This window comes from Onychostoma macrolepis, chromosome 05, assembly GCF_012432095.1.
Source record: "Onychostoma macrolepis isolate SWU-2019 chromosome 05, ASM1243209v1, whole genome shotgun sequence".
NCBI classification, from domain to species: Eukaryota; Metazoa; Chordata; class Actinopteri; order Cypriniformes; family Cyprinidae; genus Onychostoma; species Onychostoma macrolepis.
In genome coordinates this window covers 3,028,989-3,043,618 of record NC_081159.1, presented here as the reverse complement: position 1 = coordinate 3,043,618, position 14,630 = coordinate 3,028,989, and the positions used below count along the sequence as shown (strand labels likewise).

Below are 14,630 nucleotides of genomic sequence, written 5' to 3'. Positions count from 1 at the left end.
GACCAAGCAGGCATAGTTATCAGTCAAATATATCCTAATGTTTGCAGACTATTCAGTCTGTCACTAGAGCAGTGTTGGGCAGTAACTAGTTACTAGTAACTTAGTTACTGTAAAAATATTACTTTTTGCAGTAACAAGTAGTGTAACTAATTACTAATAAGATTTCAGTAATAATATTACAGTTACCTTCCATAAAACAGCTTAGTTACTTAGTTACTTTTGATGCCTCAACCCCGCTGATTTAAAATCCAACAATCAAATATTTCCTAGATTTATTTTCATAATTCTCATGACTCGCACATGTGATGTCCCCAGTGCAGCAGGCAAGCTTGGAATATGGAAAAGCTTACATTCAGCAGATAGAAATACTGCATTATATTGATTTTGTCAGGAAAAATTACAAACAAACAATTAGCTTCAAGCTACAAATGACAATTAATGAGATTAATACAACACTTGTACTTGAATCCCACTATCAATCACTATTGAGTGTTTGTAATAACTTCCGACTGCGATCTGATGTGGATTTTGGTCAAATGATGAGGCAGAAATATGTTGTTAGTAACATTCTAGAAGAATTTTATCTGGAAGATACACAGTTGCAACTTCTGTGGGGCGTGAAGAAAAAGTAATGTAACTAGTAGTGTAACTAATTACTGTTGCCGGAAAGTAACAATATTACTTTTGAAAGGAGTAACTAGTAATGAGTAATATATTACATTCTTTGAGTAACTAGCCCAACACTGCACTAGAGTAACCGCACACATTTGATTTTAATTTATTCAGCAATAAAGTTCACAAGTTTTCTGAGGTTTGCATGAATCTCTCTGTTGGAAAAAAATATTGCTGGGATGAACACAAATGTTGTTGAGAAAAGTGGCTGAACAACCACAAGCTGAAAAATGTTTATTTGAGCTGTAGCATTCCAGATAATGATCGTTCTTGTGTTTCTCTTGTATGCTCTCAGGTGTCCGTGGTTAACCAAGGCCATCTCCCCTGTTGTGCCTCTATACAATGGCATCGTCTTCCTCTTTGTGTTGGCCAACTTCAGCATGGCCACCTTCATGGATCCTGGAGTCTTTCCCAGAGGTATGATCCAGTTGTAGTTTAGATGTCTCTGTTTCATACGTCTGGAGATACAACAGTAGGTCCATGATTAGAATGTGCAGGAAACTGCATGTCTCACACAACGCTGACGTGCATGTTGAAATGTCTGTTTCCCAGCGGATGAGGACGAAGATAAAGACGATGACTTCCGAGCTCCGCTTTATAAAAACGTGGAGATAAAGGGAATTCAGGTGCGGATGAAGTGGTGTGCCACGTGCCACTTCTACAGACCTCCGCGCTGCTCACACTGCAGTGTGTGTGACAACTGTGTGGAGGTGAGACGCATAAAACACACAGAGCAGAATTGCTGCGTATTATAAAACGATCACACACGCTTTTCTTCTCACTGTAGGAGTTTGACCACCACTGCCCATGGGTGAACAACTGCATCGGCCGGAGGAATTACCGATATTTCTTCTTGTTCCTGCTGTCTCTAAGTGTTCACATGGTGGGAGTGTTTTCCTTCGGCCTGCTGTTCGTCTTACACCACCTTGAGAGGCTGAGTGCGCTTCACACAACTGTGACGTATCCTTCCACAGTACACAGTTCCTGGTCAGAAATAACAAATAGCAACTGTGATAAAAGCTCATTTAGTTGTATTTAATGAATGCATGGCTATTCTATGTGGATTTAAACTACCGTTCAAAAGTAAGATTTTTTTTTTTTAAGAAATTAATATTTTTATTGAGCAAGTGTAATGACGATAAAGACTTTTATAATGTTACAGATGAATTCCATTCCAAATAAATACTTTTCAATAATGTATCAAAGCAACAATAACATCTGACTACAGTGAAATCATACATTTTAGTTTAGCCTAAAAATAGCATTTTCTTTTTTTTTTTTTTTTTTTGTCCCCTATCTAAACTCGATTTTGGCAATGCAAGAAATCTGATGAAAGAATGAAAGATTTTTTTTTTAAGCTGAATTTTTCTCTTGAGCAGGTGTGACTGTCAATAGCATTTTGTGAGATTTTCACTCACATTGTCTTATTATATTATTTATTGTAATTGTGATTTACTACTATAGTATTTATTAATATTTTCAATTTTATTATTTAAATAAAATAAAAATAGATTTTATTTTTATATTTGTAGTTTTAGCAATTTTTTGTGCTTTTGTCTCTTTTTTTTAGTTTTAAATTTTTTTTAGTTTATTTTAAATATTTCTGTGTACCTTTTTATTTTTTAAGTTTTAAATTTTAGTACTTTAGCTACAACTTATTTTAGTTAATTTCCAAGGCAATATTTCTTCAGTCTAATATGTATTATTTATATTTTATTTTATTTTATTTCAGATTTTTTATTTAGTTTAAAAAAAATTTTTTTAGTTTATTTTAAATATTTCTGTGTGCCTTTTTTATTTAAGTTTAAAATTTTAGTAATTTTAGTACTTTAGCTTCAACTTATTTCAGTTAATTGCCAAGGTAACATTTCTAATTTACTTTTAGTCTAATATCTAATATATTTATTTTATTTTATTTCAGATGTTTAATAGTATTAATTAACAATAACAACACTGTTTGTTAGACAGGGAGGCCCCGCCCACAGTGAGATCACATTGGCTCAAAATCCTGCACTACTTATCTATGTATTAAAAATCAATAAGATTGTAATTAGCTGTAGCTTCGTGCAGCATTTCTCTTTCAGCGAGGACAGAAAGAAAATCACAACAGGCTCCTTGACTTTCCTGCTGTCCAGTCTGGTGGTTATGTGTGTGACTGGCCTGTTTTTCATCCCTGTTATGGGCCTCACTGGGTTCCACATGGTTCTCGTAGCCAGAGGACGAACCACAAACGAACAGGTGAACCAAATTACCCACCACTAAATATGTTAATCTGGTTTGTGTAACAACATGCGCGCTTGTAGAGGCAGAACTGTGCTCACATGTTGCACACCCACTCAGAATCACCTTGATGTCTTTCCAACTTGATTGCCTTCTGTTGTTCGTGCACGACATCTGTTACAAAGCCTGGTATTTTCATCGCACATTACGGTCCTGTGGGTCAAGGACAGTTGTTTTCCACTCTCTTCAGTTTGCTCAAAGTAGGATTCCTCTCTCTCTCTCTCTCTCTGTTCTCAGGTGACAGGAAAGTTCAGAGGAGGAGTGAATCCATTCACTCGGGGTTGCTGTGGTAATGTGAAACACGTCTTATGCAGTCCACTTGCTCCTAGGTAAAGAAACAACTGGCTTCCACACACATACATACACACATACATACATACATACATACATACATACATACATACACACACATATATATATATATATATATATTCATGTTTATAATCAATGATAGTTGCAAATACACACACATACCAGAAATGTGTGAAAGTGAGTCGTAACACCAGGCACGGTGTGTTTCCTCGGCCCGTGACAGCTATCTTTCGCTCATTTTGGAGCAGACTGTTGGGTGTTTCATTTCACTTGAATTTACATTAGGTTGTGTTATTTTACATTTGCAAAACAGACAGGATTCAGTGAATATTATGCTTTGACAAATGCTACAAAAGACCTCTGAAGTACCAACCTCGTTCTGTCTTGAGCAAAATTAGAAAAGAAAGGCAATCGCAGCTGATGTCCATATAGAGACATATATTAATTAATTGATTAATTAATCAGTTTCAAATAAATGGTGTTCTTTTGAATTTTCTATTCATGAAAAATTCTGAAAAAATTACAAAAATCTCAGTATGCACAAAAATATGACGCAGCATAACTGTTTTCAACATTGATAATAATAAGAAATTTGTTGGGCATGTATGTGTGTGTGTGTGTGTGTGTATAAACGCATCTAAAATGCTTTGAGAAGAAAATATGCTTTGAAATATAATCGCCTTTAACAATTACTGTGGTACTTCTAAACACGAGACAGAGGTGAAAAAAAGAGGTTGTTTATCATAGTAGACAGTCTGGAGGGGTTTGAGAAGAATAGGGGTCCATAGGAAGGTAGATTGTGTCCTGTTTTTCTTGCCTGTTTATGACACTCTGAGCAGGAAAAGCGTATAGTACTGAAGATTTGAATCAGATTGTGAAACAATGGAGAGAGAAAGTGATTGCCGTATAAACACGGATTAGAGCCAAGGTTAATGTCTTGTTAAGACGAGTGAAGGCATCTTCAGAAACAATAGAGGACAACCTTTGTGAGGCCAAAGCAGAACAAAAGATAGTTGCTGTAAACTTTTTTCCACAAGACTATTTACATCATTCCTCGAATCAGAAATTATAGGAATAGTTTACCCAAAAAAAAAGAAAAATTCAAGCAATAATTATTCTGATATGCTGATTTGGTACTCAGAAAACATCTCTTATAATTGTTAATGTTGAAAATGATTGTGCTGCTTAATATGTTTGTGAAAAATGTGATGCGTGTTTTTTTCAGGGTTCTTTGATGAATAAAAAGTTCCAAAAATTTGAATTTATTTAAATAGAAATTTTGGTAACGGTATAAAATGTCTGTCACTTTTGATCAATAGAATTCATCCTTGCTGGATAAACGTAATAATTTCTTTATAAAATAAATAGATCAAATAATAAAAAATAAAAATAATAATACTGACCCTAAACTTTTCAATGGAATCAGAATCTTCAGAATTTCCTCTTTTATGTTTCAAAGCAGTCATGTGGTTTTGAATCAACATGAACATGAGTAAATGATAACTATTTTTAAGCATTTGATAACCTACATGTGGTAAAATAGATTTAATGCATGCATCATGTCAACTGTTTCTGCTCTACAGGTACATCGCTGATCCCAGGAAGAAAATTCCCGTCACTCTGAAACCACCGTTCCTCCGCCCTGACCTCTCTAACCGACACATCAGTGTAAAAGTCAGTGATAATGGTATCCATAGTAGCATCCTACGAAGCAAAGTGAGTCCGCAAAAGCTTTTAATTCTGTCTGCCCACAACCTGGAATTTCAATGGCGTTTAATCATTTCTGTTATTGTACTAAGTACCGTTACACCAGCAATTCAGAATCCCATCAGTACAGGTTCATTATTCAGACTTCAGTGAAAATGGAAATTATTAAACTAAATGGTGTACCTGTTTTTAAAGGAACGGTTTTAACAATATGATGTCTCTGCCTAAATCAGGATTCCCAATATAAATCGATTTTTCTTGTGCTTTAGTCTAAGACCAGTCTGGATGGTGTGGATGATAAAAGTATAGATACACAACCACCTCTGCCGCCCAAAGCAGATCGCTACAACCAGCTAAAGAGTCAGCTCACCTCCAGCGAAGGCAAGTAACACTTTTACTTGCATTTTTAAAGCAAATTAGCTCCAAAATGTAACCAATTTATGTATTTGTAATGATTTACTCTCTGTATTCAAACATTATTATTATTATGTGATTATAATAAACTAGTTTTCCTAATTATTCAAAGCCTGTTTCTTCAGTGGCCCCTTAGCAGGTTGTTGAATTGTCTTATTCCTGACTGCACTTCTGCTGCCATCTGGTGTTGTTGCATCATATTGCAGCACTGTTGAGTCATTCATTTCATTTGTGCTACATTTTCTAGAGAGTTCCCTGTCCAGCAAACCCACCAATCCATCCACCCCAGCCATGTACAAATATCGACCTTCCTTCGGCACCATGCCTAAAGTGCACTATCACGCAACCGGAGAGAAGGTGGGAGAGACAGACTCAAACAATGATTTCTGGAGGCATATGTTATAATATACACTACTGTTCAAAAGTTTGGGTCTGTAAGATTTGTTCTAAAAGTTCAGCATTTATTTAATCAGAAATACAGTCAAAAGAGTAATATTGTGAAATAATATTACCAGTTAAAATGACAACTATTATATATTTTATAATGAAATTTATTTCAGAATTTTCAGCATCATTACTCCAGTCTTCAGTGTCGCATGATACTTCAGAAATCATTCTAATTTGCTGATTTGGTCCACAAGAATTTTAGTTGAAATATTTTTGTGGAAAACACTGCTATTTTTCTTTTCAGGATTCTTTGATGAAAAAAAAAAAAGTAAAAAAAAAAAACAGCATTTATTTAACAGAAATCTCTTGTAACAATGTCTTGCTGAATGAAAGTTTAAAGAATTAATTTCTTGAAAAAAAGTTACCCACATGAAAAAAATACTATAGTAGTTTATATTTATTTGCACCATACTAATTTGTTGTGGTAATTCTATAGTTGCTATGGTAATGTAACAACTATAATAATATAAACAAATTACTTTACCCAATACTGTACTAAGTTTTCTACAACTTTAGGGTATATTATACTACAGTATTTATTACAGTTTATCAGTAGTTAATACTACAGTATGCCGTAACATTCATTAACAAAGTGTTGTAAATAATATATACAGTATAATACACTTTACTATAGTATGGTTCAAAACCCTATAGTATTTACTATAAATTACTATAGTATTTTTTCATGCACCCCAAACTTTTGAACAATGGTGTAATATAATATAATAATTTTTTTTTAATGCTGTTGATTACAGATTGTAATGTCCGAGAACGGTAAGCCCTCTGCCGTTTTGGAGGAGAGAGGTCACGATTACCGCTCCGAGCCGAATCTGGATATGCCAGACTACCGCAGCACTCCTCTTCACCGAACATACCAGTCCTCCCCTTTCCAGCTGGACTCCTTCAGCACGACGTCTCGTTCATTCAGTCTAAAGCAGGGAGTGAACAGGGCCGACCAGATGCCACCGGGTGGCAGCAAACCAGAAACGGTCACTTCCACCCCTCACAAAGGAGTCTTCTCCCCTGGGACGTTATCGGGCCGCAATGGCAGCCTATCCTACGACAGCTTGCTAACCCCCAGCGTAACGCCGTCTGTGGGCGAGTGCGCCGCTCACCCGGGAGTGCCCTCTATGGGTTTTCATTCGCCCTACCTGCCCACTAAGATGTGCCACGTACGTGGGCCCGAGCTTCAGCGGCACATCGGCCCGCCATCATATAGTCCTGTGCACGTCGGAGCGATGTACGGGCGGCAGTCGCCGCTCTTAAGAGACCGAGATCCCTCGCCCGTCCGCTACGACAACCTCTCCAAAACCATCATGGCTTCCATCCAGGAGAGGAAGGAGCTGGAGGAGAGGGAGAAACTCATGCATCGGCACGCTCAAGCCTACGCCAACGATTCGGGGGTATTTGACACCTGCAGTGGAGCCTACGGACTCCCACCTGGCACGTGCTACCCCGACGGCCCCAGAGGCCCCGGATCCCGAGAGCCCACCCCTCCTGTGTGCGGCTCTCGGGATAACTTGATGGGAGTCGGGGTGGTGGGATACGCTCCCCGTACACCCGTTCTGCGTTCCTCCGCATCCTCGCTCTCCAGAGCGCCGAGGACTTCCACGACGTCCCTCCACACTGATGCAGGCGGTGTGAGCCGGACAGCCGAGCACCAGTATCGCTCTCCGGTGCACCAAACACACCACTCCCCAACAGCTGTGCCCCGTTCCCCGACATACGCGCATCAGAAGGTCGCTTTCATTAGCGCCCTGGAGAGGGCAGACTCGCCGCATCTTGGTACAAGGTATGACACATAGCATCCACTTTTAACCAGTCAGAAAAGGACGTGATGTATAGCCTAAACGGTCTTGATATGTACTCTCTGATCCGGCAGGGATTTCAGTTGTGCTATGTTTATTTGTTCATTTTTGAGTACTGCTTTTTTGTACTTTAATAAATTAATTGTCATTATTGTTATTTAGAATATATACGGTTAAGTTTTTTGCCTTTCTGCAGAGATGAAAACAAAAATGTTGTGATTATGTATCTGTTAGCCAAATAAATGTCTTTTTTTTTTTTTTGCTTTTCCCCCATTTTCATTTCTGCATGCCTGTTCATCCATATTCATGAGCTTATTTATGACACTTTGCATGGCATGTACTTCTGACATACTGTACATTTTACTGCATCATTGTAATCTCATAAATGGTGTCAGAATTCAGTGTAATATACAATAATTATGCTATTGATTTGATATCCATTTATCTCTTCTTGTTCTGTTTGTGTTGCTTAAATAGTGCTTTTTAATCATTTTACACACTGTATTTTTCTTTGACTTGATTATTTTACAAATGGCAAATGACTAATACCAGACTGCGTGATTGTCTTTAAAATAATGATTTATTGCAGGGCTCAACAGAAAGGATTTTTTTTTACTTTCTATGCCAACATTTTTATAGATCCCATCAAAAAGAATCTTCCGTTTTTATTTTTAGCAATGTTTTTTAGAAAAACATGTTTTTTTACTGATATATAATTTTTTTTTTTTTTATTATTATTATTATTTTTTAATTATACTTTGTCTTCACAATTTTCTTTTTGTAAAAAAAGCGAAGAAAAAAAGGTAAAGAAAGCATAATGATAACAAAATGCAAGTAAAAAATAAGAAGGCATAACATAGCATAAAAAGAAAAAAAATAGTGTCATAAAAAAATTATAAAAGAGAAAAATCTATGCAAGGCATAATTTGAGGGCAAGTGCCTGTTTTGTCAACTGGCTCTAAACTGACTCCTTGTTTTTGAGTCCTGTATTATTATCTCAATTATACAATCCCTTCCACCACTCTTTAATCCTGTCCTCTTCTTCATGAACTCATCTTCATTTTTTAACATTTCAGTCCATTTAGTACGTTTGAATCTCTTCCTTTCTAAAGAAGGACAGATGAGGATAACAGTTCACGATACAGTTGGAAAGGAACCACTTCAAATCTGTCTTCCTGTTTTTTGATATTTTCTCCACATAGAGAGGACCTCTGTCAAGGTAAAGTCAACGGGCAACTAAAGGGCCAAGCGCGTGACTGCCATCTAGGGACTCCTTCTGGAACTCCCAGCAGACACACCAATGTCAAAAAGGTCACAGGAGTGGGCGGAACTACATATGAGATTTCCGTTTGACGGACAGCTTGAAGAGCCACTGCCTGTGAGGAAAAGCACTGCCATGGCAACACCAAGTTTCTCTTTTTTTCACAGTTTTTTTTTAAATAATATTCAAATGACCGATCAGGGGAGACACAGTTCTGATGGGAAAAGTTTTTGCATTGGTCATTTCTTTGCTAAAGAGATGGCAAGCAACTTTCCACGTGACTCAGTGTATAATATAACAGGAGTGCTTCGTCAAAGAAGCGTTGGATGTTTTTAAAGTGTCAGCCATCAGGATATAAATCGCACACAACAGAAAATAATGGTTTAATTGCTTAAAATGGAAATTTAGAAATTATATATATACACACCATTAAGGGCTGAATATGTACAGTATGTGTCAATTCAGTTGTTTGTATATAAAATATCAAAGTTTGCATATTGAATGCAAATGTGCTCAGTATGCAGGTCTTTCACACACTTGAATGTGAGTGTATATGTACTTGCCAGTAACTCCTTTATGTTTTTGTCATCATGCCGATCTAATAATCAGGGTTTCATCTCAAATGCATTTCTCTGTTAAGCTATCAGGTTCCAAACAAACCATAACAGCACTTGTGTACTTTAAAAAAAGAAAGAAAAAAAAAACCAAGCAGAAGTTTTATTTTTCAAATATGGTGGTCATTTACACTTTTTCTAATGTAAAACTATAAGCTGCCATGGAAATAAATATAAATGTGTATATGTAAAATTAAAAAAAAAAAAAAAAAGAAAAGAAAATGGGGGAAAAAATACGGATACTGGTTGTTATCACCAGTTTGTTAAAACTTTCTTTCAAACTTTGTTTTTCTTTATTAAAAAAAAAAAAGTATTTTATAGTGGGAAAAAAATATGAATATGTAAACAGAAACACACCACTGTGTATTAGCAGTACTGGCTACATGTTAAAGCCATATTTTTTCTTAGCCATGATCTTCGCAAACTACAAGTTGCTTTATTGCTTTAGCATTTCAGTTTATTTGTAATAGATTAGAAAACATAACAATGGTAATTCACGGCTGCATCCCAAATATTTTCATTTCTTTTATTTTTATAACATCATTTTTTTTTTTTTTTAACCCAACTTTCAAAAGATTGGTATATTTAACTTTTTCTACAAATGGGTGGGTTTTGGACTTTTTTGAGTGGTTTTTTTTTTTTTCATTTTCCATTTCTTTTTTTGCATATTTTATAATTTATTTGTACAAATTAATTAGTATGCATTGCCATTTGAAAGTAGTACTTTCTGTCAAGATTTTTTTCTCAGTGAATGAATGTTGAAAGATTAAGATGTTATTATAGAACGTTTTAGGAAACTGCAAGAAAGTTGAAGCGAAGATGCTTGTTTTTTGAATGCTGGATCCATTTGAGAGACATAATGACACATGTTTTTGGTTTTTTTAACTGCTGTTAAAGTTTGGGGACAGTAAGTTTTTTATATAAGAAATTATCAAAAGTGACAGTAAAGACATTAACATTGTTACAAAAAATACTATTTATCATTTCTATCATTTCTTTTAAACTTTTTTTGTTCAAAGTTTCTTTAAACTGTAATACAATATTACTGCATTACTGTAGTTTTGATCAAATACAAACAAAGCCTTGGTGAGCATAAGATACTTCTTTGAAAAACATGTGAAAATCTTACAAGCCACAAACTTTGGAATAGTAGTGTCCATCAAAGTCAGTTTCTTCTTATGTCCCTTTCATTCAATTTGATTGAGGAAGTTTAAAGTCTCACCTTCCCCTCTCACTTTCAAAAGTAGTTGCAAATAGTCCTTTTTGATAATACAGCCAGGGCAAATAAATATTGCTTGGTAACCATTACTTTTTTTTTTTTTTTTTTCAAGAGAGAGAGAGACAGAGTGTGAAATTTTCACTGCTAGTGCAAGACATGCTAATAAAAAAATAAAGTGACAGGCGTTTATGTCGTTAACAGCTGAAAAGAAATCTGTAATTATTCTTTTCTCAAGAAATTAAATGGACAGCACAGGTGAAAGTGTCAAATACCTACCTGTTAACAGAACAACTTCACACTGTGGCCTGTTTCTTAATTCAAGACCTAACAATTTTATAAGGATCATTTTGTAGTGAAGTGTTGATTTATGCTATCGGCATCTTTGACAGGGTGATCTTCCAGATGTCTTGCTGACTGAAAATGCACCGCATGTGGAGTTCTCTGCTGCTCATCAGATGACTTTCCAAGAAATTAATTTTGATTTCCTCACAGATCTGCCTTAGGGGTCTAACGGACTACAGACACTCAAGCGCTGACAGAGTACAAACGTTATCTTGGTGCATGTATAAAGGGTCATTATAATACTTTTTCAAGTCAAACAGCTCCTTGAAATTGTAAATAATTCATGTGGTCACGGAAAGGCCTTTACAGTTTGCTAGGCTCCATGTCTGTGAATGTTTCACGGTGTTTGGTCACATGTCACCATCTCTGTCCTTCTCTGCCGCTGTCTGGCACAGCGTCGCCTTCTGTTCAAATGAAACCAGTGTACAGTTCAAACAAAAAATGAAGAAAAAAGAACAACTGTGGGACTCTTTTCTGTGATGAAGTATTTCGTTCAGATGAAGTGAAGACATTATAGTTTCATATCAAGGTACATCTATTATTTTTGTTCATCAAGTGGAAAACTGAATAAATATAACTTGAACATTCATTTGTCTTGTCTTCCTTATTTTTCTTCTGTTTTGAAAAATGGTAGGTAGATGGATCGATGGATTTAAATAAATCTATATATTCATTTAAATTGTCCATCTAAATTAAATGAATAAATACAAAGAAATACACTTCTCTTATTTGAAAAATTAAAGCTTTTTAGATTGGTAGATCTGGTGGTGCTTATTTTGGATTTTTTAAAATGCGTAAAAAAAAAAAAAATCATAATTACACATCTATGATGAAAATATTTTTAAATCCTTACTTTAAACTGAATAAATATCATTTTAACCTGAATTTTGGTCTCATCTTTGTAATTTCACATCGTTTTAAGATTAAGATTGTTTTAAAATAGATGATAGGTAGATAGATAGGTAGGTAGGTAGATTGACAGATAGATTGACAGATTTTTTTAATCATTTAATCTGTTCATTTAAATGAAATTAAATGAATAAAAACAGTTGTCCTCATTGAAAACATCATTCTGTCCGAGTTGGCCGCTCAAATATAAAGTAGTCTAAATGAAAACAAAATCTCTTCCATTTTAGGATGTAGATTAAAGGTAATTCCACTCCCTAAAGCATTGTGCAATGGTATTAAGTGTTCTCATTCTCTCTCTCTCTCTCTGTCTCTCTCTCAATTCAATAAAAAAAAAAATTTGCTTTATTGGCATGACTGTAAATGATACAATATTGCCAAAGCTTAGTATACATGTACAAAAAGATTTTAAAAAATAATAATAAATAAATAATAAACTAACAATAATAATAATTAAATGAACATCTCATTAATAAAAAGGAATATTATAACATCTTAGAAGTATTAAACTGAAACAAATTAGAACGTGTGAACATTTGATACCACAGTCTTTAACTTACATAGAAACGTCTCTTTCTCAATTCAATTCAATTCATAATGCTTTATTGGCATGACATACTTGGGTGCATATTGACAAAGCATTGTACATAGCAGAATAAAAAGACAAGCATACATGTAATATACATCCATAAATAAAACAAAATACATGCATCCATGCAAAATGCATCCATATATATATACATATATTTGTATAAACATTAACGGTACAACTAATGTAGATGTGTTCACTCTTTCCTTCTTAGTTTGTGGCATTTATAAATATGATGTGCTACCAAAGAGGAAGTAGGTCCTTCACCACTTAATATTCTTAATTTGTTATTTTCATAGAGTGACTGAACTCAGGAATAATCTGCTGTATCTGACAGTACAGTGCGTCTCTTAAGGACGTGTATTTGTCGCAGTGGAGGAGGAAGTGTTCCTCCGTCTCAACTGATTCAGATCTACATTCACTACAGATTCGCTCTTCTTTACATAACCACGTCTTTTCATGTCATCCTCTTTCTGTGGCCAGCTGGTGGTCACTCAGTCTATACTTCGTCAGTAAATGTCTGTGAGTTATATTCCTGACTGAGACTAGGAGACGACTTTGGCCTTTGGTTTGTTCTTTCCAGTGCTGTATGTATGTCACCTTCTCTTCGTTCATAATCTCTTTGATTCTTCCATCAGGGTTGGTGATATTGAGTGCTTTGTTAGTCAGATCTGACACTATTACACAAAGGTGACTTTTTTGATCACTCATTTTGTGTGTGTGTGTTTTTAGTGCTTTAAAATGAAGAGAATCTTCAGAACTAGAGTTTTAGTGGATCCAGAAGTTTAAAACTCTTTTTTTAATGATTAGATTTAGGGGGAGATGGCCTAACTCTGCTCTGCAGGTGTTATTAGGTGTGTTTCTGTGCACATGAAGGATGCTTCTGCAGAACTCTACATGCAGAGCTTCTAAAGGGGGTTTGTGCCAATCTTTATGGCTGTAGTTACTTGTTGGGCCCCAGATCTCGCTTCCATACAGGGCAATAGGCAGTATGATACTATCAAAAATCCAGATTCTGATGGGGATGTTTATTTTGAATAATTTTGTTCGTATGGCATGCAGTGCCCTGCGGGCTTTTACAAGTAATGTTTTTATTGCCAAATTGAAGTTTCCAGTGGGAGTTAAAACCAGACCAAGATAATTATATTGTAAAGCATGTTGAAGTGAGTTTTTGTTTAAAGTAAATACTGTATATGTTTATGTTCTAGATTTCTGTTTTTTTTTTTTTTTTTCCTGAAATATCATAATCTTAGTTTTTTTGGATGTTGACTTCTAGGTTCCAATCATGGCAGTATTTAGTTAAAATGTCAAGGTTGTTCTGGAGACCTTCTGGTGATTTGGATAGAATTAGCAAGTCGTCTGCATACAGTAAATATTTGACTTCTGTGTTGAATAATCCTGGACTGTCTGATTGGTCCAGTAGATCTGCCAATTCATTATATGTGACCCGTGTCTTAAGTCTCTGGGGTATATTTGTAGCAATAGCCAAAAATACATTGTATGGGTCAAAATTATCCATTTTTCTTTTATGCCAAAAATCATTAGGATATTAAGTAAAGATCATGTTCCATGAAGATATTTTGTAAATTTCTTACCGTAAATGTATCAAAACTTAATTTTTGATTAGTAATATGCATTGCTAAGCACTTCATTTGGACAACTTTAAAGGCGATTTTCTCAATATTTTGATTATTTTGCTCCCTCAGATTCCAGATTTTCAAATAGTTGTATATCGGCCAAATATTGTCTGATCCTAACAAACCATACATTAATGGGAAGCTTATTTATTCAGCTTTCAGATGATGTATAAATCTCAATTTTGAAAAATTGACACTTAAGACTGGTTTTGTGGTCCAGGGTCGCATATAAATAAAGTCGGATTGAGGCAGCAGCCCTGTCTCACTCCTCGCTGTTGAGAAAAATAGTCTTGTCCTTTGCTGTCCAATTTTTACTGCACATTTACTTTGGTTATACATGTTTTTAATTAAATCATATATTTTACCCCCTATGCCACTTTGAAGGATTTTATAAAACAATCCATTATGCCAAATAGAGTCAA

The 14,630-nt window shown here is 35.2% G+C and overlaps 1 protein-coding gene across 1 annotated transcript in view; it reads left to right on the top strand.

Moving 5' to 3' along the window:
* Nucleotides 1-11,665, top strand: part of zdhhc8b (zinc finger DHHC-type palmitoyltransferase 8b) — a 60,565-nt gene extending 48,900 nt beyond the window's left edge. The window contains exons 2-11 of the mRNA XM_058774851.1: nucleotides 968-1,089; nucleotides 1,225-1,382; nucleotides 1,460-1,632; nucleotides 2,808-2,910; nucleotides 3,190-3,281; nucleotides 4,848-4,980; nucleotides 5,241-5,352; nucleotides 5,633-5,742; nucleotides 6,588-7,624; nucleotides 8,843-11,665. Of these exons, the coding sequence (XP_058630834.1) occupies nucleotides 968-1,089; nucleotides 1,225-1,382; nucleotides 1,460-1,632; nucleotides 2,808-2,910; nucleotides 3,190-3,281; nucleotides 4,848-4,980; nucleotides 5,241-5,352; nucleotides 5,633-5,742; nucleotides 6,588-7,624; nucleotides 8,843-8,993 (2,191 nt within the window). The 3' untranslated portion in view covers nucleotides 8,994-11,665. The remainder of the gene's footprint in view (nucleotides 1-967; nucleotides 1,090-1,224; nucleotides 1,383-1,459; nucleotides 1,633-2,807; nucleotides 2,911-3,189; nucleotides 3,282-4,847; nucleotides 4,981-5,240; nucleotides 5,353-5,632; nucleotides 5,743-6,587; nucleotides 7,625-8,842) is intronic.
* The last annotated feature ends 2,965 nt before the right edge of the window (nucleotides 11,666-14,630 follow it).